The sequence below is a fragment of the Bemisia tabaci genome, chromosome 2, assembly GCF_918797505.1.
Source record: "Bemisia tabaci chromosome 2, PGI_BMITA_v3".
Taxonomy (NCBI): domain Eukaryota; kingdom Metazoa; phylum Arthropoda; class Insecta; order Hemiptera; family Aleyrodidae; genus Bemisia; species Bemisia tabaci.
The window spans coordinates 30,688,488-30,714,622 of NC_092794.1; the positions used below are offsets into that span (position 1 = coordinate 30,688,488).

Below are 26,135 nucleotides of genomic sequence, written 5' to 3' on the forward strand. Positions count from 1 at the left end.
AACGGAGAGGCGACCCGAGTTTCAAGGCGAAGTCATCAGCACTAAAGAAGATTCCAACGTGGAGATCCAGCTCCAAGATGTAGTGAAGGCTGTGAGGGAGTTGAAAACTCGCAGAGCTCCTGGACCTGGGGGTATACCGGCGGAGTTGATAAAATGAGGCAGCGGTAAACCGTTTGGACATCTAAGGAAACGTATGCAAGACTGTTTGCAAGGTTCCGAAATACCAAAGGAGTGGAAGGAATCTCGGATTACTCCCAGTCGTAAGAAAGGCAGTAACCCTAGTAGCAGATTTATATAAAAAAAAAATAATGAAATTATAATGAGTATTTAACGAAAGTATACCACTCATATAACGGTTATATAACGGTTAAGTAACGGGATGTTCAAAGGAAACCCCCGTCGTATAACCGTTACATAAAAGTTACAGTACCGTTATAAGCGTTGGCTTCCCCCCCCCCCCCACAGATGGACGGCATTAAACACATAGGAACCAAGCCACATCAGCTATATCCCTGGTAAAAAAGACGACTATACCCCTGTTACTAGGTGGGTACGTAAATGGAACCCCCTCAGATAGTCGCATGAATACATCTGGGGTAGTCGCACGACTACCTAGATGTAGTCGTGCAACTACCTAGATGTAGTCGTGCAACTACCTGCAGATGTTCGAACTACGTATTGTCCTAATCACAGGGGTTGTCGTGGCGACTACCCCAACTTGTGAAGTGCATATGTCATGCAAACATGCTCAATAAAATAGAAAATGAACAAGAACCACTCACCAACTTGCTCAAATCAGTAATCCACTGGGTCAGGAAAATCCACCTGACAACAATGAATCCAAATTTCCAATTAGAACTGGTATAAGTACAGAGAAACACTTGAATACGCTACGGATGGGTTGTAAAAAAATCTTAAGCACTCTTTAGCGTAAGAAAAAAATTAGCACCATGATTTAATAGCTGATCAATACAGAACAGCACTATCTTAGAAAAGCACAGACACAACACCATTTTTCACTTTATTTTTACTTCTAGTAGAGAAATGCATTTTTCAAAGGATGCGACATCATCGACCATTGCTCGACAGCAATGAATAAGATAAAAATAAAGCTTAAATAATTTCACAATTTACTCCGATCATAGATGATATTAAGGTAGCCATTGATTCTTTACCCAACGTCCTTTTCACACATAACAAGAAACGTCAAAAGGTATAGAGCAAATGGCACTAAGCAGTGACGTACATGTGATATCCCAAGTTCCTGGAAGTGCCGATCTGCAAAAATACAAAGCGAGAAACAGATCACCATATTTATCCACTTGCAATTAATGACCGTCAATAGAGACAGACATTAAAATACAGTATAATAAATAAACCACCATTTGTTAGCAGAACAAGTTTTTGTGAGAGTAAGACCCTTCCGTCTGGAGAGACGAGGACCTTCCTTAGACCTTTCCTTCCAGGAAACACTTAAAAATGAACCACTTTACTACTTACAGGTCTGAGCTGCTGAATGAATTACATTACACCAGTCCCAGTCATGGTTGCCTGGGACTGGTTGTAGGGACAGAAGGGGGACGGGACTAGCGCAAGGATTATCCTTCGTAGGCTTTTTAAATTAGTAAAAAAAATATAAAATTTTAAACTCACGCCCTCACCGTCGAATGTTAACGGATGACCTGATCTATCGCTGAATATACATAGGATGGGAAGTTGGCACATCTGAAATGCTGAGCGGTTCATACCTACTTATTTCAACTCTGGTGTAGTCCTGTATATTATTAAAATTAGATAACTGCCAGATGTCCCACAGGAGATGAAGTGTGTGCAACAAAACTTTACGACTTGAGATAGAGCCCACGCCAAACATGATTTCCACCTTAAGAGTGGGACAGAAGAATAGAAGATCCACCATCTCGATTCTGGTCATCGATGAAAGAGAATCTTCTGTCTCATTGAAGGATAGTGCGTGAACTTATTTGACATAGACTTTCTGCTCAACTTTGTAACTGCAGCTAGGAATAGCACATGGTAGTAATCGCAATTACCTTGCTAGTTTGAATAGGTACTTTTTTTTTTTTTTTTTTTTTTTTTTTTTTTGAGAGCTTGCGCACTCTAGGTATAGTTCATCGGCCTTAGTCGTGTAGACAAACAGCCACCGCTAAATGATGGGAAGATTACAACAACAGTAGAAACGGAAGTACAAAGGAAGAAACAAAGGAAGAAACGAAGAGAAACATCCATGCCACTCCACGGTGACAAGATCTGAGACCATCAAATCTTGCCACCGAGGCCGGGATTCGAACCCGGGACATCTAGGTCTGTGATCAGTTGCGCTAACCACTGGACCAACCGATGTCGGCGAATAGGTACTTAAATCGACTGAATCGTAAATCGGCAGAGCAAATTAAACTTAAGTTACTATCAGTTGCTTGACAATGGGTGACAGGCTCATACTTGTGTCCGTCGTCCAGAGTTTAAAGGTGGAAGCAGAAGGGAAAGTATTTACCTGTGTTTGATGAAATTGGGTGGTATAGGTGGATGCCGATGATATGAATCACGCAAAGAAGATCAAATATTGTTTTCATTTTCAAATTAACGGCGGACGTAACCGTTGTCTACTGGTCGGCTCGGTGAAATGAAAGAAAATTCAAAACATGCTGTTCCCCAAGTTGGATACCGGATAGTCGGGCGGTGGACCGTTCCACCTTATCTTTTCATCTGGGTTTCGTATGAAAATGAAAATCAGCCTCTAAATGTATTTAAGAACGCCAGTTTTTGTACTTTAATCCCATTGAAACATTCTGCTGATAATTCTCTTTGATAATTATTTTGATAAATATATACGTCCCTGGAAGTATCGGCAAGGAACGTTTATTCCAGGAACACCTTGACAAGAGTTAGGTTATGTTATGATGTCTACATCCTCCTTGTTTATCTCATGTTTATCTCGCACATCTGTTCTTGTAAAACAGTTCTACTAGTTCTACATTGTTCTACATTTTTCTTTTACTCAAAAATTGGCACGATTAGTGAGTAATTTGTCATCATCACACCCTTGCGTATCTCAATTCAGTTTATTGGCATCTATCGATTCCAAGTATTCAAATTAAAAATTGGGAACTCTCTTCTTGCCCAAATAGTTTGCTGACTGTTACCTACTGCAAGACGACAGCTCTTTCACCCGTCCGTTCAATACTGACTTATAGAAAGGCATCCTCACTGCAAATCCTCTGCCATTCTCTTGAATTGGCTGGCTAATTTATTAGCGAGAACTTGAAACACCTCATACTTACCTAAAAATTTGACAAATCGCACATTTGCAGTGGTGCTGGTGTTGCACTTATTTCATCCCTTTTAAGACAACATATGGTTGTTAATTTTAAAATACTACAAGAGCTGAAACAAGAATGGACCGTTCTGCTTTTCAGATGTGCCAACTTCCCATCCTACGTATATTCAGCGATATATCAGGTCATCCGTCAACATTCAACGGTGTGGGCGTGAGTTTAAAATTTTATTGACTGGTGTAATGTAATTCATTCAGCAGCTCAGACCTGTAAGTAGTAAAGTGGTTCATTTTTAAGTGTTTCCCGAAAGGAAAGGTCTAAGGAAGGTCCTCGTCTCTCCAGACGGAAGGGTCTTACTCTCACAAAAACTTGTTCTGCTAACAAATGGTGGTTTATTTATTATACTGTATTTTAATGTCTGTCTCTATTGACGGTCATTAATTGCAAGTGGATAAATATGGTGATCTGTTTCTCGCTTTGTATTTTTGCAGATCGGCACTTCCAGGAACTTGGGATATCACATGTACAAGCGGGATCGAAGTTCCTGCGTCGAATGGTTTCCCGCAACCCGCCATACATAGCTAGGACGTTCTACCTAGAACGGTTTGCCGCAACCCGCGGTACACACTTATCAACGGCGGCACCGGGGAAATAGTTGCACTCCAGTTCTTGAATAGATAAATGCGTTTCCTCACGGATTCTACATCTCCTCCGCACGCGTTTGGCGTGCTCCTGCGTTGTTGATTAAACCGAGAGATACCCGGAAACTATGACCGTAAATTTTATCGCATAAATCGGCTGCTCGATCCAAAATCGTGTTTGAGAGTTGAGGATGATTCTGTTTCGGCGAGTGTCGCTGAGAAAAGATAGAGACCAGTGGCGTGGCGTGCTTTGCGATGTATCGATTGATCTGCCATTTAAACCAATGGAAAAGGATCGATAGACAGGGTGTTCGCAGCGAACACCTTAATAATCGATTCTTTACCATAGCTTCAAATGGAGAGATGTCGATAGTCGATCATTCACGCTACGCCACTAATAGAGACTGATCGTAGAGAGGGGGAGGGGCGCGCAAGAAATCTTAAGCGCCAAAGTATTTCAATGAACTGATTTTATTTGATCAGAAGCTTAGGCTGTCTGAATTTGCCGCTCTTTTCAAATGTTCAAAATTTTAAAGGACCACTAAACGTTAAACGTTCGAAATTGCGGCCATGATCTTTTTTACATAATAAACCATCGAATGCAATCGAAAATATCTAACACAATTATGTAGTCATTAAATTGGCGTACTCATATATCTTAGGTTTTCTTTTATTTTCTGGGTTTTATTTTAAATTTATTATTTTTATTTTGTTTAAGTCTTCATTGCCATTACAGATTTGCCGCTTTTATTTTCTAGGGGTAAAAGGTAAAATTGGAATCGGAATATTAAATTTTCGGCGTTCTTTTCATATCAAGGGAAAAACTTTATGAGGTACTCTCCAGTTTTCAGTTTTCGAATTGAGAATTTAAAATGACAAGGGCCAAAAAAAAAAAAATCGGCGGAAACTGCGAGTCAATCCGATCCCCCTGCCAAATGTTATCCGCCCAAAGTTTATCTGGGGGATCTGCACCTTTATTTCATAAGCCCTTGTCCCACGATCAAATGAACTCATCAAACAGTCATCAAATGCAAGATGGCGACTGGTTTTCGCGCAAGTCTGCTATCAAAAGTTAGCGGGCCGTCAATGTTGATGAACCCGCCATCTTGCATTTGATGAGTTCATTTGATCGTGAGACGAGGGCTTTATTGTAGGTTCGACGGCTCATAGATAGACCGTTTCTCTTTTTAGAAAGTCCTTAGAAACTCCACATGTGACACTTAAATCTTCATTTGCCTCCACGTATCGGAGCCACCACGGGCCCCACCGGGGAGGGGGAGGGGTCTAATTCAATAAAAAATTTCATTAAAATGCGAAGAGTCCGAAAGAGCTCCAATCTCCGAGCTACGGAATTAGCATCGAGTCCGAGTGCATCTTCTTGAAAATGTAATCTCGGAAGCGGCCTGTAAATTGACGGGAGAGGTTGTATTACTCTCAACCCCCTGTCCCCCTTTTTTTTCGTCTCAGAGCGGGGGAAATCAGGAAATTCACCTTAAATGGTGCCCGGAAATCTGTCATACTTGACGAGGGTCCCTTAAGAAACACGACTAGTTATTAGAATACCAGAAATACATGACGACCGCTCACTTTGGGGTCAAAAGTATCCACAAAACCCCCGCTGCCCTCCTAAATTGCACTTTTGAGGGTCAAGGCGTTGTAGTCTTTTTCCGTTGTTCGAGAATCGACGATGACTTCCACAGGATACGGCATTTTCGCAAATGAACTGATGAACGTCCGTGCCGATTCTTTCATTGAAAATGTCGTCCTTTGCCACGGGCCCCTTATTTTCCACGTTGACAAAGGAGAAACCCGGTAGCAATCGACTTAGTTCATGCCTGCAAGTAATGTCCAACTTGACGAAGACCCATGAAAAGTTGTGGCCTGTCGGAGGACCACAATCCTGGGACTGCCGCCCACTTTAGAGACAAAATCATCTATAAAACCGCCGCTGCCCCTCTGAATTTCCCGTGTGACTCTCTACAAATTCAAGGTTTTGTAGTCTTATTCCATTGCTCAGAGAATCTACGAGAACTGGTCCATCTCCTTGGAGTGGACGGCAGTCCAGGGATTGTGGTTCTTCGACTAGTCGACTCCGACTTATCATGGGTCATCTTCAAGTTGGACATTACTTTAGTCCTTTTCTCTCAGGTCTCACCTTTGTCGGCGTAGAAAATAGGGAAAAGAAATGAGATTTTTCATGTAAAAATGGGCGCGAACGATCCTCAGTTTATTTACGAAAGGGCCGTATCTGGCGGAAGCCCTCGTTGATTTTCAGAGCAACGGAATAAGACTACCAAACATTGAATTTGTTGAGAATCAAGAGTGAAATTTATGGGGGCAGCGTGGGTTTTATGGATGATTTCGTCCCTAAGTGGGCGGCAGTCCAGGGATTGCAGTCCTCCGACTAGTCACAACTTTTCAAGGGTCTTCTTCAAGTTTGACATTACTTTCGGGCATCATTTCAGTCTTTTTCTCCCGGGTCTCTCTTTTGTCGACGTAGAAAACAAAGGGAGATAGGTAGGGTGTCACTTATTTTTGAAATTTGAGGGAAGTTAATAAAATAAGGAACGTTTTTTTAAAAAAAAAAAAAAAAAATTACCGACCTCTCAAGCGCCCTAAAGGACACACGTGTCAAAATTGGTATCTTGACAAAATCAGTGTCGTTTTACTACAGACATCATCCAAATTGCGGTGCTTTAGAAAAATAATTTCCGTTTGGTCGCATCCGTAGCCGGAAAGTCGGCCAGTTGAGTCTGGCCGAAAGAACGGCCAGTTGAGGCGCGGTAACCACCCTCCGACGCGCCTCTTAGACCTTGCAGTGAACTCGAGCCTCTTGCTGCCGACACAGGGTTGCGAATAATTCATCCCAGCTGGAAATTAACCTAACCTAACTCTTCGGACCAAAATTTTGGTCATTTCACGGGATCTCTGAGGCTTTGGCCGTAAACTACCATTTTCAGGGGAAAGGTAAATCTGCTTACCGGGCGCGTCTGTGGGTTCGGCTCATTTTAGCATTGTCGACCCAATTTCGCCGGCTATTCCTGAAGCTTACATCTTTCTTTCTCATACAGACAGCTTGACACATGCGTCTAAACCTCTTGTTTTCGTTTTTTTAACGAAAGGATTAGTCTTCTTGAGGGAAAATATCCAAAACCATCGTTGAAGAGTTGCTTACAACCGTTCAGGACACTGTGTAGCCGGAGCTTTCATGTTTCAATCTCATTCTTGTCTTCAGTCCTCTTTTTAGACTAGAGAGTTGAGATCATGGTTTTTTTTTTTTTTTTTTTTAATTTTACGATTACGAACCAAAGGCGCCCTTTAGGGCGCTTGAGAGATCGATAAAAAAAAAAATTTAATTTTTTGGAGAAAATTTTCCTTATTTTTTACATCTCATCAGCACGTTTTGAGACCTGGGGAGCTGAAATTTTCTGAAATTTCAAAGATAAGGGACAATGAGGCTGAAATGGGTGTAAATAGGGGGGCGGCGGCCCTCCACACAATTCTGCTCGGCCCCTTCCAAAAAAAATCAAGAGCCTTGAGGTAAAAGGCATAGGGAATGTAATAAAACCTAACAGTGTTACGTTTTGAATGAACTAAAACCCACAGTAAGATATGATATGTTTAAAACAAGTCAGCAAAATTTCTGTCATCTGTAATATTTGATTCCATTCAATTTGCCATTGATAATGGCTCAAAAACTTTCTCGAGACGTTCCAATTTTCAAAAATTTGCCGGGGAGGCCTCCCAGTTCCCCCTTACCCCAAATTCTATATCCCCCTGTGTCCCCTCCCACAGAAAATTCCTCGTTCCGCCCATGTAAGGGACACCCTAGGGAGGGGGAGAGATTTGACAAAGTCATTAATATTTTTCTTTCAGATTTTCAGACACTTTTAATCTAATTACCAAGAAAATCCTCTAATAAATTAGAGGAGCAATATTGACAAAATTTCCCAGAAATTTGTGATATTCTAAAGGAAATTTGGCATCGTCTGAAGGCTCATACGGCGGCTTTCCTTGGCAGTATTATATATTTTCAGGATTCAGGGGCGGTCTTTTTAACGGCAATTTGACACCAGTGGCTTTGATTTCGTTAAGTTATTATTTGGCCCACTACACTCATCTGTCTGACCGATTCAGTGCAGTGCAGTGGCTGGACGTCCGCGTCGATATCGCATCGCGCCGATAGCGAAAGACGCGATCAATGCATGGGATGCCTGATTCCCCTGATCGCCGCGCGCCGCGACGACACCTATTTCTGTCCCCCACCAGAAACTCTGTTCATTCAAGAGCTGGTGCGCAACCCATTCCGCGGGCCGCCGTAACTGTGTATGCCGGGTTGCGGGAAACCACTCGACGCAGGAACTTCGATCCCGCTTGTACGTCACTGCTTAGTGCCATTTGCTCTATACCTTTTGACGTTTCTTGTTATGTGTGAAAAGGACGTTGGGTAAAGAATCAATGGCTACCTTAATATCATCTATGATCGGAGTAAATTGTGAAATTATTTAAGCTTTATTTTTATCTTATTCATTGCTGTCGAGCAATGGTCGATGATGTCGCATCCTTTGAAAAATGCATTTCTCTACTAGAAGTAAAAATAAAGTGAAAAATGGTGTTGTGTCTGTGCTTTTCTAAGACAGTGCTGTTCTGTATTGATCAGCTATTAAATCATGGTGCTAATTTTTTTCTTACGCTAAAGAGTGCTTAAGATTTTTTTACAACCCATCCGTAGCGTATTCAAGTGTTTCTCTGTACTTATACCAGTTCTAATTGGAAATTTGGATTCATTGTTGTCAAGTGGATTTTCCTGATCCAGTGGATTACTGATTTGAGCAAGTTGGTGAGTGGTTCTTGTTCATTTTCTATTCTATTGAGCATGTTTGCACAACGTATGTCATCCGTTGTTACCTTGCATGATGCAAAAGTAGCTGGAGGATTCTCCTACACATGCGTAGTGGAAGATGATGAACACTCTGAGAATATTCTGACTTTAGCTGCTGATCCAGAATCTTCTCTTAATCTCTAATACTAATTCCTTTTACAAGTTGATTAAGTAACATTTATTGTTTATTTATATGATCATTTTATAACGAAGTTATGTTCGTTACTTAAGAAAATAAATTTTTTTTAATAAATTCCGTGTATAACCTTTATAATTAATTTATATAAAATTTATTTGTAAAAATGTTTTATGTAATCGTTATACTTCAAGTTATAAATTTTTTATATAAATACGTTCTTTATATATATTTTATGTAACCGTTATACTTTTATTATACATTTTTTATATGATTACGCTCTTTATATAACAGTTATACTTCGTTTATATACTGTGAAAGTAGCTCTGCTACTAGGGAAGCGAGATTACGGTAACTACAGAGGTACATCGGTCACAGGAACCTTGGGCAAGGTCCACGGTTAAATTCTCAAGGGCAAAAGTTGAAGAGGTTTTGAGCAGCCAGGAAGCCGAGGAACAGACTGGTTTTAGAGCGGGTGGTTCTACCGTCGACCATTTGTTCACCATTACCCCGGTCATCGAGAAGAAAAGGGCGGTCAGCCAGGAGCTGCACTTGGTGTTTGTGGATCTTCAGAAAGCTTATGACAACGTGTCGTTGGTGAAGTTTTGGGAAGCCTTGGAAAAAAATGGTTTTAGCAAAGGACTTGTGGGGGCAATTAAATCATTTTATAACGGAACGACAGCAAGAGTTAAATCTCGTGGTGAATTGTCCGGAGGTTTCTTCGTCACAAAAGGGCTAAAACAGGGCTGCTGTTTGTCACCAACACTATTTAAGGTATACCTAGAGCACGTGTTCAAGGAATGGAAAAATAAGGTTGCGGGGATGGGCGTTCCACTCCTTGATGGGCAGAACCTTTATACTCTATGCTTTGCCGATGACCAGATCGTAGTAGCTCGAGATGTAGAAGATGCAGATTACATGGCGCGGAAGTTGGTCGAAGAATATCGGAAATGGGGCATGGGTGTTAGTGTGTCCAAGACATAGAAGCTGTTCGTGGGAGCAGCGCATCAACGGCAAAGCATAGAGCTTGAGGATGGACGGCGCATCGAAGAGTGTGACGAATATGAGTATCTCGGTGTCTGGCTAGATCAGGATGGAAGGATGGATAGGGCGATTAAGGACAGGATCATCCAGGCAGTTGCGTGGCGTGCTATGCGATATATCGATTGTTATGTCATTTAAACCTATGGAAAAGGATCGATAAACAGGGTGTCCGCAGCGAACACCTTAATAATCGATTCTTTACCATAGGTTTAAATGGCAGAATAATTGATACATCGCAATTCACGCCACGCCACTGCATCCAGGGCAGGAGAGCCATCGCGATGCGGAACGGGGTGCTCTGGGATCAGAGAATTTCAAAGGCAAACAGGCACCTGATATATGACGCCATCGTTAAAAGTGTCTGGTAGTGAAGTGTGGCCTTTGACGAAAAGAAAGCAAGAAATGTTGAGGGAACTGAAATGGATTTTTGGCGGCGATCTGCCGGCATTTCGAGACGGGACCGTGTCCGTACTGAGAGAATTCGCCAGGTAATGAAGGTTGAAAATGATATCGTGCACGACGTCATGTCCAACCAGTTATACTGGTACGGACATGTGCAAAGAATGTCGGAGGAGAGGTTACAACAACCCAGGCCTACAGGTGGTAGGTACCCAATCCAAACAAGTTTTGGATTGGGTACCTACCACCTGGGAAGAGGCGACGGGGACGTCCCGTAAAGGCGAGGCGGCAGGGCGTTGACGAAGAGATGTTGCGAGGTCAGTTGCCCGATAACCTCTGGGAAGACAGGCATATCGACGGTGAAAGTCGGCAATCAAATAACTCGTTTGCGGTGTCTGAAAATCTCCGCCTCTATATCATTTTTTTAGAGGAGAACAAATTGATATTATTTCTTGAAGTTTTTGCAGAATTTTCTTCGCATTGAGAAGAAAAATCATGACAGTTTTAAGGAATTGCCGTTGAGTAGGTTTCCATTTAAAAAATAAAGTATGACAGGAAGTCTGCGACGTCGCAAACCGAGTTATTTGATTGCTGACTTTCACCGTCTATATATATATATATATATATACATATATATATATATATATATATATATCGAAAAATAGAAAAATAAGGATTAATAGGTACATCTAATGACAGTGAATACTTACTTTATTAAGATAAACTAGACCAACATTTTTACCAAAGGCGTCTTCTTTTTCTTGAACCAAATGTTCTATCACATCCTCTGTCAGCCTTAACAACTGGAAAAGAAGCAAGAACCGCAATTTCATTCTGGTGCTCAAGAGATAAATAAGCATTATCGTCGAGGTAAGTATTATGATCATTTTTGTCTCTACAACTAACGTTTTTAATATTTTGCATGTTGAAATCAAAACATCAGTAGGATATACTAGAGTTTCAATGGTTGTGAGTTGGAACATGAAATTTTTTTGAAAATATCTGCGTATAGGTAATCCCTTTACAGAAAGGGGATATAAGTCGACAATGAAACTACCAAACCTCGTATCTCGTTAGCGGTGTTTAAAAAGCTCAACTCCTGTTCTATTTTTGTGGAGGAGAACAAACCAATACTTATCATTCATTGAAGTTTTCACAGAATTTGCCTGACACTGGGAGGAAAAATCAAGGAAGTTTTCAATTAATGACGTTAGGTAAGTGGTTTTCCATATGAAAAATCAAGAATGACAGGAAATTTACGATGTCGCAAACCGAGATACGTGGTCTAGTTTCACCTATAATATAATTAATCCATTTATAATTGCCTCTCGAATTTAAGCCCTTTACATCATTTACAGGGTGTCCCAAAAGTCCGTAACTTCCCTCGTAACTTTTGAACGATTAGAGATAGAAAAAGGAAACTTTGGGAATGTTTCGATCTTGAAGGGGACCATCTTCTAGGGGGGTACAAATTTTTTCGTCCCCCCCCCCCCAACTTTTTTTTCAAATGGTGACCTCTATCTTGTGATACATCATTAAAAAGAACATAAAAAACTAAGCATTTTGGCGCAAATTGCAAATCAATATCTTAATTTTTGACCGAGTTATGATAGGTCAAAGGTCAAATTTGACCTACTTTCAAAAAATCATAACTCCGGTTCAAATTAACGTAAAGAAAAATATGATACGGGAAAATTTACCAAATCGTAAGCACTTTTAAATAAAAATCACAGAAATGAGTTGAAACTAATTTGAAGGGGGGTTTCGGACCCCCAAATACGTCATTTAGAAGGTCATACGATATTCTCGCGAAATGAGCCAATTTCCCCCTAATTTTCCTCAACATTATCTTAGTAAGTTCAAAATTAGTTCAACATTGCGTTGTCAAGTCCCCAAACGAGCAAAGTTCAAAAAACGAAATTTAAGGCGATTCAATTCAACCATTGAAATTCCACTTTTTTTTAAAACTTTGTTCGGAATTTGGGGACTTAAAAACTTAATATTGAACTAATTTTGAACTTACTAAGATATTTTTGAGGAAAAGTAAAGGGAAATTGGCTCAATTTGCGAGAAATTCGTAAGACCTTTAAAATGACGTATTCGGGGGTCCGAACCCCCCTTTAAATTAGTTTACTCAACATTACCAAACATTGAATCGAAAAATCGTGATAAATTGCAGTAAAATCGCGATTTTATCGAACGCGATCTTATAGAGATAAAATTGCAATAAATTGCAATTTTTTATCAACGCCCACTAACGCATGAATGACGCTTATGAAAGATGTTTCCATGCCGCCGCCGCCGTTTTTACTAAGGTCCGTTGGTGACTTTACCATCTCATATTTTTACCAATTATTGGTAATGTTACAAAGACAGACTGGTAAGCTTACCTAAAAACCGGTATTTTTACTGATTTTTTCACGTAAGAATACCACTTTTATTGGTAATCAATTCTCGGTAACTTTACCATTTTATCTCGGTAATTCTACCGTAGTCGATAAAAAATATTGGCGTTTTTACCGACGTCCATCGGTAACTTTGCCATCTCACTATTATTGGTAATTTTACAGAGACAGAATGATGAGATTACCAATAGAACCTTATTTTACCAACCGTACTTCAAGGTATGAAATGTAATACAGAGGAGGGAAAATGAAAAAAAAATTCCAATGAGAACTCGGTGTCAGTCTACGCAATGACAAAAGTTGTAATGTTGCGAAGCGCCGATCCACCTAAAAGGCTTCAATTTGCACTCGCCAACCACGTAGTGGCCATAGCCTAGTGGCAATATGATGGCCTGCCACCGCCGCGACTAGGGTTCGAATCCCTCCGGAGGCTCCGGGGATGTTACGCTCGTCTTCGTAAAAGGACCTTTATATATCAATCTTTGATATATCGCTCGATTTTAAACTGTATTGTCTGGAATAAAACGGGATTTCTTCATAGTAACCGGGCTAAAAGGGAGGAATATTACCTATACAGGATAGCTATGGATAAAACGGGCTGTACTTATATTAATAAGCCGGGATAAAGGGAAGGATATCGATCTTTACATATCGATCTTCGATGTATCGTTCCATTTTAAGCTGAATTGACCAGTGGCGTGGCGTGCTTTGCGACATATCGATTATTATGCCATGTAAACCCATGGAAAAGGATCGATAAACAGGGTGTTCGCAGCGAACACCTTCATAATCGATTCTTTACCATAGGTTTAAACGGCATACCAATCGATATATCGCAATTCACGCCACGCCACTGGTATTGACTGGAATAAAACGGGATTTCTTCATAGTAACCGGGATAAAAGGGAGGAATATTACCTATACAGGATAGCTATGGATAAAACGGGATGTACTTTTATTAATAAACCGGGATAAAGGGAAGGACATCGATCTTCAACGGGGTAGCTACGGATAAACGGAACGTACCTATATTAATAAACCGGGATAACAGGAAGGATATCGATCTTCATATATCGATCTTCGATTTATCGTTTGATTTAAAGCAGTATTGACCAGGATAAAACGGGATTTCTTATAGTAACCGGGATAAAAGGGAGGAATATTACCTATACAGGATAGTCGTGGATAAAACCGGATGTACTTATATTAATAAACCGGGATAAAGGGAAGGATATCGATCTTTGTATATCGATCGGCGAGATATCCTTCGATTTTAAGCTGTATTGACTGGAATAAAAAGGGATTTCTTCATAGTAACCGGGATAAAAGGGAGGAATATTACCTATACAGGATAGCTATGGATAAAACGGGATGTACTTATAGGAATAAACCGGGATAAAGGGAAGGATATCGATCTTTGTAAATCGATCGTCGAGATATCGTTTGATTTTAAGCTGTATTGACTGGGATGAAACGGGATTTATTGATATGAACCGGGATAAAAGGGAGGATTTTTACCTAAACAGGAATGACAGGAATAAAACGGGATGGACCTATATTCATTAACTAGGATAAAGGGAAGAACATCGCTCTTTGTATATTGATCTCCGATATATCGTTTGATTTTAAGCTGTATTGACTGGGATAAAACGGGATTTATTGATATGAACGGGGATAAAAGGGAGGAATTTTACCTAAACAGGATTGACAGGGATAAAACGAGATGTACTTATGTTAATAAACCGTTATAAAGGAAGGATATCGCTCATGGTATATCCGACTTCGATATGTCGTTTGATTTAAAGCTGTATTGACAGGTATAAAACGGGATTTATGGATATGAACCAGGATAAAGGGAGGAATATTACCTAAAGAGGATTGAAAGGGATAAAACGGAACGTAACTTTTTTCATCAACCGGGATAACAGGAAGAATATCGCTCATGGTATAATGAATTTCGATACATCGTTTGATTTCAAGCTGTATTGACAGGTATTAAACGGGATTTTTTTATATGAACGGGATAAAGGGAGGAATTTTACCTAAACAGGAATGACAGGGATAAAACGGGATTTACTGATATTAACCGGGATAATAGGAAGAATATCGCTCTTTGTATGTCGGTCTTCGATATATCGTTTGATTATAAGCAGGAGTGACAGGTATAAAACGGGATTTATTGATATGAACCGGGATAAAAGGGAGGATTTTTACCGAAATAGGTAGGTATGACAGGAGTAAAACAGGATGCACCTGTCTTAACCGGGATAAAAGGATCGATGTTCACGCCACTGACTGGCGTTCCTTATTTCTCATCGTCTGACGCGCCCTGCTGAGTAGCGTTGGAAACAGTGACGTCAATCTCTATTAACCGTTCAGTATCCCGTTTCATCAACCGATTCTTGTTCGTCACCCGCGATGACGCAAAACGGAGAATACCTCCGATAACAAGCCCAGTTGACGTAGACTAGAGCCACTTCAGAGTAAGACTGAGGTCGCCGCCAGTAATTCGACCAAGCTGACCCATGAGGTGGCGCCGTCAAGCAGCGCGCCAACGAAGCATTATTCAAAATCTAACCCTCTCCGCCCACGTAATTAGCTGCGTTGCGAAAGTCGCCGGAGAGCTCTCCGGAGGACTGGGAGCGTAGAGTCTCGGAGAATTACCCGGAGGGTTGACGTCATCTCTCCAGTCTCTCCGCGTTCTTGGGTCCGCCGAAGTCTGTTTTGTTTTCACTTCAATTTTAGGTTAAGTTCCTATATTCCCAAAGTTAAAAATGAAATTCACAAACACTTTCATCTTTAAATATTTGAAAATTCTAAAACTCATTGCACAAGCAAAAAAAAGGTGCGAGAATGCTAGACGCCTATGCTTACGTCAGCCTACGTATCTCTCCGACCTCGAGAGGTCGGAGAGCTGGAGAGCAGTTTGGAGACTGACGTAGCATGACGTAGCAAGTCTCCGGGTAATGCCTTCGGAGTCAGAACAACGGTTGTTTACGTCTCCGAGTAACTCCGGAGAGCTCTCCGGCGACTTTAGCAACGCAGCTATCGGCCATGTCACCTGACGTAATACTCACGTTACAAGAACTTTTGGCGCGGATTCCGAGAACCCCTTCCCCTCTCTAGTTGTCTCTCTCTAGATCCTCCTATCTTCTCGCTCTGTCCCCATTGTTCACTGTTTCTTCGTGTCGTCGAGGTAGCTCCACGTTTCGTCGGTAAGCCTTCCGTTTTTCCTTGACTTTCCCCGGATTTTCCGAGTGATTCTCTCTAATCTTCGCTCAGTTTCCTCGTTGAACCCCTCTCTAAAGACCGGAATCGAAAATTCCCCGTTTTATTGCGGAGTTCGGATACGCAACCGCGTGCCATCATCTTCCGCGGTTTGAAGAACTTTATCCGTTTTCATCCGGACTAATATCGCTGATTCGCATCGAGTTTTCTCGTGAATTTTCTCGCGCGATCGCCGAACATCCCTCCAGAAAGCCGGACGACGAAGGACAATTTGTATCAACCAATCGAGATGAATTTCTTCGCTGAGATGTCGAGATCCCACACCATGAGCTGAGCCATCCCTCGTTCGGGCCGACCTCGCTGTTGAAGCTTTCAGAGATGTCCCGCTGCAATCGCTTCAGAATCAACCAGAGAGAGTTTTCACTCAACCAATTTAGTGAGTTCGTTCCGATTTTCATCCCCCTAATGTCCTAGAAGTCCGTATGGGGGACTGTTGTCACAGCTTTAGCAATCCTGCGGACCTCAGCTGGTAGCCCCTGCCTTAAAGGGGGCAGTGGAGATGGTCACCGGCCTCTGGACGTATGAACCATCTGCTAGAAGGGCAGACAGGGCTCTGAGCTGAAATGAAAGCAACCTGTCTAGGAGAGGCAACTCCGAAATCAAACCCTGGTCCTCCAGGTTGGGGGTTGAGTCATCGGGCTAACTCCCCGGTAGGTACTTGTAAAAGGTTTTACTGTTAAACGATCTAACAATACAAGCCTCGGTACCACTGGAACTAAACGGACACGTCGACAAAAATTAAGAAAACGGACATTGGTATTTGGGACGTGGAATGTCCAAGGCATTTCGAATAAGCTACCGGAAGTGATATCGGAGATCCAGAAGCTTGAAGTGGATGTCGCTGTTCTTACTGAGACCAAGAAGAAAGGGCACGGGTCAGAGAATTACGGTGACTATGATCTATTCTACAGCGGCGTAGCCAAAGATCAGCGTGCTCAGCGAGGAGTAGCAATACTTTTGCGGAAAAGCCTACGAAAGTTCGTAGGCACTTGGGAGGCCGTCAACCAGCGCATTATCAAAATGAACCTCAACCTGCACGGACATAAGATTACGCTGCTCGATGTGTACGGTGTAAATGATGATGCCACTGTCGCGTGTAAGGACCAATTTTTTGAAGATCTGAATGATGAAATTCTGAACGTTGGTGCTGGCAGGGAAGCCATTCTTATGGGTGATTTGAACAGGAGAATGGGACGACGAGTCAACTGTAAAGTTGTTGGACCGTTTGGGGAGGATGCTGTTAATGATAACGGTGATCGGCTCATCTCAATTTGTTCTCAATCTGAGATGAGAATTTTGAATGGCTTTTTTCAACACAAAGACATCCGTAAGTATACCTGGGTCCAGCCAACGCGAGGATTGAAAACCATCATCGATTACGTAATTTATTGTAAAGCACACTACTAAGTTGAAATTGCAGCAAGTTAGAGTGTGCAGGGGACTCTCTAGCGGCAGTGACCATCATTTCCTCCGAGCAGATATAGCGTTTCCCGTTAAAGGGATTAAAGATAAAGAGCCAATGCATGAGCAACAGCAGAGACAGGGAACGCAAAATCATGAGGTATGGTATAACATCGAAAGTTTGGAGCACCCTAGTGTCAAGGCTCTGTATCGGAAACGCTTATATGAGAAGTTGGGGGATGGACTCTCGGGTACCACGGAAGAGCAATATCAGTTCATCAAAGATGTATCCACTCTGCAGCGAAAAAAGCCCTAGGTGTTCACAAAACCAGTAATAATACCAGCATCCTTACCGGTGGGATGAAGAAATTGAAGACAAGATAAATCTCAAGAGGCAAAAACATCTTATATTTCTGTCGTCTAAAAAGGCTGAATATGAAGTTGCTTATAGGAAAGCTCAGTCTGAAGTTAGGAGCCTCATAACACGGAAGAAGAATGAAGCTTGGGAAAGCAACTGTTCTAGAATTAACACCTACAGCTAGGGGGGAGAAAAAGTGCTGAGAGCTGGAAGTTAATTAAAGGTTTACGTAGAGACATGAAGCGCGACATCGTTTCTCCGATATCACTTAAAAAACTGGAGGATCATTTTAAAGATCTTTTGACGGAAAGGCGTCCAGAGTTTCGAGACAGCTGCACGGACAACGGAAGAATGAACAACTTGGAGATTCACATTTGTGACATAATTATAGCGGTTAAAGAGCTAATTAATGACAAAGCACCGCGTCCTGGTGGGATTCCTGTCGAGTTGGTCAAGTTCGGGACTGCCAAGCTCTTTGAGTGCCTCAGAAAACTGATGCAACAATGCATCAGGGGTGACGAGGTACCAAGGGAGTGGAAGGAGTCCTGGATCAAGGCCATCTACAAAAAGAAGGGAAGGAAGGACGACTGTAACAACTACCGGGGGCTCCTAGTGACCGGGACGATAAGCAAAGTGTACGGGAAGATACTAAAAGCGAAGGTCGAGGACGAATGGCAGGATCACGAAGCAGGGGAGCAGGTTGGTTTTAGAGCTGGCAGGTCTACGATAGATCACCTCTTTGTTATCGTCCAGGTCATTGAGAAGAAAATGGCCGTAGCTGAGGAGCTGCATTTAATTTTTGTGGATCTCCAGAAGGCGTATGACAGTGTGCCGTTGGTGAAACTTTGGGAGGCCTTGGAAAAATCGAATTTTAACGGGGGGTTGATTAATGCTGTCAAGCGGTTTTATAAAGGGAGTTTAACCAAAGTTAAGTGCGATGGGGGGTTCTAAGCGGGATTTTATGTGACTAAGGGTTTAAAACAGGGATGTTGTTTGTCGCCAACTTTAATTAAAATTTTTTCTCGAGTGCGCGCTAAAGGGATGGAAAAGGAAATGCTCTAGTATGGGTGTCCCCTCGGGTGATTTTGAAACTCTATTCACTCTGTGCTTTGCTGATGACCAGGTGGTGGTTGCTCAAGACCAAGATGACGCGGAGTACATGATGCGCAAGTTAGTAGAAGAGTGTCGGAAGTGAGGTTTGGAAGTCAGCATATCCAAATCTGAGATGATGGCTTTTGGCGGTGATCAGAAAAGCATTGAGTTGGAGGATGGGCAGCAGATCAAAGGCTGCGAGCACTAAGTACTTGGGAGTGCGGTTGACCCAGGATGGAAGTAGGGTGAAAATGATGACTTTAGTACAAAAGTTTGTAGCCAAATTGTGCAGAAAAGTACGAATTAAATTACAGTGTTGTATGGTGATTATTATTCAATATGGCTAGCTGTAAAATAAAAGTATTGCATGTTGCCCCTTCAATATGCGGGTTATGCAATAGTTTAATATAACCCCTTCAATCTGCGGTCTATGCAATGGTGTATTCTTCAAGATGGCGGTTATGCAACAGCGTTGTCGGACGGTGCACTTAAATAAATGATTTAACTGTAGGTGAAATTTTGCAACATCGAATTTTACAGTGTTGCCAGATGGTACACGAAATTAGTTAATTTTTCAATACAATGTTGTCAGATTGTGCAAATAATTCGGATTTTTGGACTTCTAAAAATTTCCGGCTTCGAAAGACCGTCTCCTACAGTATATGCCTAGTATCGTGACTGGAGAGTAGGATCTGTTTCGAGAAATTAGACATTTTTCAGATAATTACCCTCCTCCGATCCACTGCGGACGGATGCGATTCTTTTACACTATCGAAGATCGGAAAACTGTACGGACCGAATTTTGATACGACTTTTTGTTTTTGAGATTTCGGACTTGTAAAATTTTGGCGGCATCCACGATAGACCATATCTTGCAGTATGGGCCTGGTGTCGGAGACTGGAGAGTAGGGTCTTATTTGAGAATTAAAAAATTTTCTAAGTCCCTCGCTGGAAAACATTTTCGGAAAATTCCCCTCCTCCAATCCGCCCCGGACCGATGTGATTCTCTTACACTTTCGAAGATCGGAAAACTGTACAGACCGAATTTCAATATGTCTTTTCGTTTTCGAGAAAATTCAACATTCACCTAAGTCGCATGCGTATCTTATGTGTATGTACGAGTTTTTACGCTTGCTCGAATAAATGGGTTGGTAATTCACTCTTGACTTTTGCTATTGACAGGTTGTATGACTGATAGTAAAAACACATCTATGACACATACCTATCTTATGTGTATACACGGTTTTGTTCCTTACATTGTTTTCAGATTGTGCAAAATATTCGGATTTTCAGACTTGTAAAATTTTCGGGATCGATAGACCATATCCTCCAGGATGAGACTGGTATCGGAGACTGTAGAGTAGGGTCTGATTCCGGAAATTAAAACATTTTCTAAGTCCCACGCTGGAAAATATTTTCGGAAAATGACCCTCCTCCGATCCGTAGCGGACCGATGCGATTATTTCACACTATCGAAGATCGGAAAACTGTACAGACCGAATTTTGATACGACTTTTAGTTTTCGAGAAAATCCAACTTTTACCTAAGTCGCAAAGACCATCTCTTCCAGGATGGGACTGGTATCAGTGACTGCAGAGTAGGGTCTGATCCGGGAATTTCAATTTTTAGCGGTGTGCGCTTGGAGATATGTATCCGAACCTTATGTTTTGGAATAAGCAACTGGGATTGTATATTGCAATTTCAGTTTGATGAATCGAAAACTTGTAAAATTTTCGGGATCAATAGACCATTGCCTCCAGGATGGGACTGGTATCGGTGACTGGAGAGGAGGGTCAGATTCGGGATATTAAACAATTTTCTAAGTCCTAAGCTGGAAAATATTTTCGGAAAATTCTCCTCCTCCGATCCACCCCAGCCCGACCCGATTCTTTTACACTATCGAAGATCGGAAAAGTGTACAGACCGAATTTTGATACGACGTTTCGTTTTCGAAAAAATCCAACTTTTACCTAAGTCGCATGCGTATCTTATATGTATATACGAGTTTTTATGCTTGTTTGAATAAATGGATTCTTGACTTTTACTATCGACCGGTTGTATGTCTGATGTTATAAACACGTCTATGATACATACCCATCTTATGTGTATACGCGGTTTTCTTCGTGGCCTTCGTAGATTGCGGTCCTCGCTCCGTCCAGAGTTCAAAATTCATCGTGAAATAGCTGTCTGTTCGTGGATCGGACAACGACGTGACGACTGGCTCTTAGTTTTTTACGGATCAAGGGTATCAGAAAAACTTAAAATTTCATTGCAGGCTCTCAACCATTGATCGCAAGGACTCAAAGAAAGTCTGAAGCTTCGCAGATACCCTGAGCTATACTAAGTGGATCTATCGCGAGATGATAAATGTTCGACGTGGAATATCTGTTGATTCGTGGGTCGCTGAATACTTTTAGGATCCTTATTCACTTTTTTTTTGGATCAAGGGTTTCAGAAAAACGTAAAATTTCATTGCGGATAGCCTGGGGTCATAGGAAACGCTCATTGACAGTGATGATTTTTATTTTCTCGCTCCCCTAGGGTAGAGGGGAAGTATTGTCATCCTCCGAGAAAAAAAAAGTTGAAATTTCATCATTTCTAGACGTTTTAAGGTCCCAGGAGTAAAAATAACCATACTTGAAAAAATGTGTGTCCGTCTCCGTCCGTCCGATCCCAAATCTGTGTACAGCGATATCTCAGAATCTATCTATTCGATTTCATTCAAAATTGGCACAAAACACCATATCTATGGTCTCCTTATGCACGTCAAACGATTTTGAGGTACGCTAAAATTTGGGGTTGCTACGCTAACTTGTCCATTTTTAGCAAAATCACACGGAAAGCTTATTTTGAGGGACTGTAAATTTTGAAAAATGCCTTTAATTCTTTAAAAGTGGGCATCAAGCACATCACCTGGGTCATTGATTTAAGGTCCTAAAAGATCTTTGGACTAAACTCAAAATTCAAGGGATTACGAGGCCCAAATGTAAGGCACTTTGCCCCGAGACATCACACAAACAGCTCATTTTCAAAGACTGTAAATTTGAAAAAAAATGCCTTTAATTCTTCGAAAGTTGGCATAAGAGTACCACCTGGTTCATTAATTTATGTTCCTATGAGGTCTTTGGACTAAACTAAAAATTGAAGGGTTACGCGTCATATAGCGAGGAGAGCACTTCGGTCACACGGAGAGCTCATTGACGGTAGATTTTAAAAAAATGTCTTTAATTCTTTGAAAGTTGGCTCAAAAGCACCACCTGAGTCATTAGTTTAAGTTCCTAAAGGATCTTTGGACTAATCTCATAATTGCAGAGGGGCCGATAGGAAACGCTCAATTCTCCGATAAATGAGTCGGAACGATATTAGCAGCAAACGCTTTGAGTCAGGTGAAACCTAGGAATTCAAATGCATTATATAATATGCATTATAATATCTCCAAAATTACTCCGTAGGTATACACCAAGCAAAATTAGACAACTAATTAGGTACTTACATTACATACTATGAATCATCGAAGCTAACGCAAGAACTGACACTTAGATCTTTATTACAAACTAATATGATTGTTGTTAATGAATTTCGAATCCCGGCAGATTCCATCTTTCGCGGTTCCTTTTTACGAGGTACTGAACACAAGTATAACATAATAATACTGCACAAACATGATCGATTTAATGATTGATAATAAAGCGCGTTATAACCTGTCCAGGTTTGTTGACGTTTTTGTAGAGAGTATAGAAGATTAGAGGCCGAACTCAATGATCGGTAATTGAAACAGAAGTGCTCGCAGCGGGCTCGCCGGCAACGCACGTAACTACTATTTCCTATGGTTTCCTAGTGACTAGCGGCGGGTATGTTGCTGCTGGACCACCTCCACGTAGGCAATTTTTTATACATCGTCCGTCCGCATCTCTCGCTTGGCCAATCAGCGCAGTGGTATGGAAATCCCGCTCGTCGCGCACTCTCGCGCAGCTGCTTACTCGCGGCTCAACTTCAGTTTCAATTATTCCCTATATCCAGTCGGGCCTCTAACCTTCTATACTCTCTGCGTTTTTGTTGATACACGGGGATACGAGCATTAAGGAGGTGGCGCTCTCGGCGGGCGGGTGGTGAACAATTTCCAGTGGGGAGATTTGCCCGCCAAATTTAAAATTTGGGCGATGCTAAGCGAAAACAGTTTAGGTTTAAGACTATTTAAACATCGAATAGTCATTCTACCCATTAAAGTAGATTTTTGATGGCTTTTGACCGTGCATAAGGAAAGATTAGAATATATAATCGTATCTTAAGTATGATGTCAATGAATCTAATGGATACTAATGAATTTTAGAAAAGCTAAGATTTAAACGGATCGCCGTCTTTAATAGGAGGAATCATTAATCAATTACATATTTAATTGAAGATGCCTCATAATATCGACAAGTCGAGTCCGAATATATAAATTCATCCTACCTTTATCACGAAGGCATTTACGATAAAGTTTGGTGGTTTGAATAAAAATATCATAACTATTATCCTGCGATCAAAATTCCAATCAAACTTTATGATTATGTGAAAAAGGCAGTATTTTTCGAAATATCTCAGTAATAGTGGCTATAAATAGTTATAATAGTTTTATTATAGTGGGCCCTATAATAAAAACCTTGCGTAAGCTACTGAAAAGGGGGGGGGGGGTAAGGTCTAAGTTTGGCTCACGGGGTCTTACGAAGGGGGGCGGGGGTCAATTCAAGTATTAGTGAGCCTCTCACTTTCAGAAAAAATAATAATTTTGAATAGAAACAAAAAGTCACCACTTTTCACACTTTCTCTGTCACTTTCTGGAAAATTGGGTTGAGGGGGGGATCAGGGCAGTTACTTGATTCCAAAGGGGATTGAAATGTAGTTGTACTGTTGCCTCACAAGGGGTGGAGGTTTAAAAAGTCGTCCAAAAAGCAACAAAAAGCCGTAAGTATTACATGAATCGCTACCAGAGCGAATTATTGAACAGTTAAACAATAAAGCGAAAACTGGCAACTATGGCGCTTTAGAAAAAAGCCTTTATAATGGAAATGATTGATTTTGGTCGTAAGTAGACGAGCAGAGGTGAATTAACCGTCACTGCCATTATGTGCCACCTAAAATCGCCAGTTCACGATTCAAAACATAGGTGGCCGCGCGTCGACCCGCTCCGTTTTTGCGCTTTTGCTCCCTCAATTTTAAAGATGAACCTATGACGTAATATACCAAATCAACGCTAAAAGAACGATCTACAACTTTTACTGTAGAATATTTTTCGATCCGGGTCTTCATAAGGACGTAAATACGGAAAATGCCTGTCAATAATTCTCAATTTTCAATTTCTTTCAATTTTACTCACCTTTAAATTACTTTGACATTTAAAACTATAGTTTATTCGAAAAGTAGACTCAATTACCTACAGTTTCAAAACAAAAATGAGCTCTCCAAGTTTATTTCTCGCTCCGCAGTGAATTTTTGAAAATATGTCCAATTTTCAACTTCATCGGACTACTGTGCGAAATCCCCCGAGGGGATTTATGGGGACTTTTGGCTAAAAACACCTTTTCATATGAAGAATCGATTGGGCCTAAATCCGGCCGTATTTTAATTTTTGGCCGGAATCGGCCCCTATACGCCTTCGTTTACTGTACCTAATCCTTCGAAGTTTATATTAATGATGATGTCGTATCAGTTGATATATGGTAGCAAGTGACATTTCACATCTTTTGATACTTCTAACTGCTACCACTTATCAGTTCACATCAGTTGAAGCCATCAACTGACCCGATCTCGATTGGTGTCTACTGATGCTCCGCGCCAAAACACCGTTGACGAACTGATACACCGTCAACTGATCATTTTTAACAGGGCCAGCGAGGTCCCTCGTCAAGAAGGCAGGCGCGCGCAGCCACCGCCGTCGCGTCGTCCGTGAAAGATGACTGCTCGCATCTAATCACCTGATTGGAGGATAGAAAAATTAGCCCAAGCATTCCCTTTAAACAAATCTAAATTATATAGAGTATATCCTTACCTCTTGAGAGTTCTGAAACAAGATTTGATGTTGCTGCTGATTCACTAAGTCTCTCCTTTCGGCAAGTGGAAGGAGAAACCTACTTATACCAAATTGAAGGCACAAAGCATACTCTTGCTCAATATTCAGCAGCAAGTTAGCTGCAGATTCTCTTCCCTGTAAAAGGGATACAACAGAGGTAGTTTGTTACCGTGGCAAACACTAAAACTTTAATGAGCGAACAGAGTGAAAGCATGCTCTATATTTTTTGTTTTCAGTAAGTCACATATGTGTTTAGTTCACAGATATTAGTTACCTACGATAACATCTTCAGTAACGCAATGCGTGCGATCGTATTTATAACCCATGTTTTTTTCTCAACAAAATAGGGGTGATGAGTTCTGGTACTTGTTTATATTAGACTTAATCTCAGATTTGAGTTTTTCCTTGCATCATAATTTTGGGCAGATTAAGTAGGTAGTAATGTTAATAATGTACCTACTGCATTCTGCAAGCAGAATCTACTAATACCAAGTGCAATGCTGTTAAGACTGTGCAAAGTTCATTTTGCAAGAGAACCTTGAAAATTTAAACAGGCTCTATTCACAAACCGAAAAGATATTGAGTAAATTCGAAAATTATTCTATGAATACCGGGGATGGTTCTGCTATTAGTTTACCTTAAACTTTGAAGATATGAAAAGTTACAATTAAGGCAATTTCTAATGGCGAACTGTAATTCAAACATTCTATAATAAAACGTCAAATTACCAGAGCCGGATCCAGCAATTTGGCAACACCGGATTTTCTCCATTTAAACTCACGTAAATAATCGATTCTTGTCGGAGCACCTGGCCCCACTATAAGAATCGACACACTTCCATAGGTTCCATAGGTTTCCATGGAGGAAAGACAATGTTGCCAATTTTGCTGGATCCGCCATAATGCAAATTACTCATTTGAAAATGATTAAGTTCCGTAAAATTGCAAGTGAGTGATCTGTTCAAGACGTCGTTGAACAATAGACGAGATAGTACCTACGATGAGTATTGCCCTGCTTTCAAAACGAAAAACCTTCAAAAAGCATAACTTTGAACCATTCCCGTGAACACGAAGTGAAAAGGATTTCTTTATCTTATTACCATTCTTTATTCCATTCCTCAATGGCCTCCAACATCTACCATGACTTA

At 41.1% G+C, this 26,135-nt stretch overlaps 1 protein-coding gene across 9 annotated transcripts in view; it reads right to left on the bottom strand.

The window, feature by feature from the left end:
- PsGEF (Protostome-specific GEF) overlaps nt 1–26,135 on the bottom strand; it is a 516,326-nt gene that overhangs the window by 238,206 nt on the left and 251,985 nt on the right. For 8 of the 9 annotated variants that reach the window (XM_072297125.1, XM_072297130.1, XM_072297124.1 and 5 more), the window contains 2 exons: nt 24,968–25,123; nt 11,106–11,198 (listed from right to left, as the gene is read on the bottom strand). In XM_072297125.1, coding sequence (XP_072153226.1) covers nt 11,106–11,198; nt 24,968–25,123 — 249 coding nt within the window. The remainder of the gene's footprint in view (nt 1–11,105; nt 11,199–24,967; nt 25,124–26,135) is intronic. The other variant, XM_072297127.1, reaches the window with a different exon arrangement.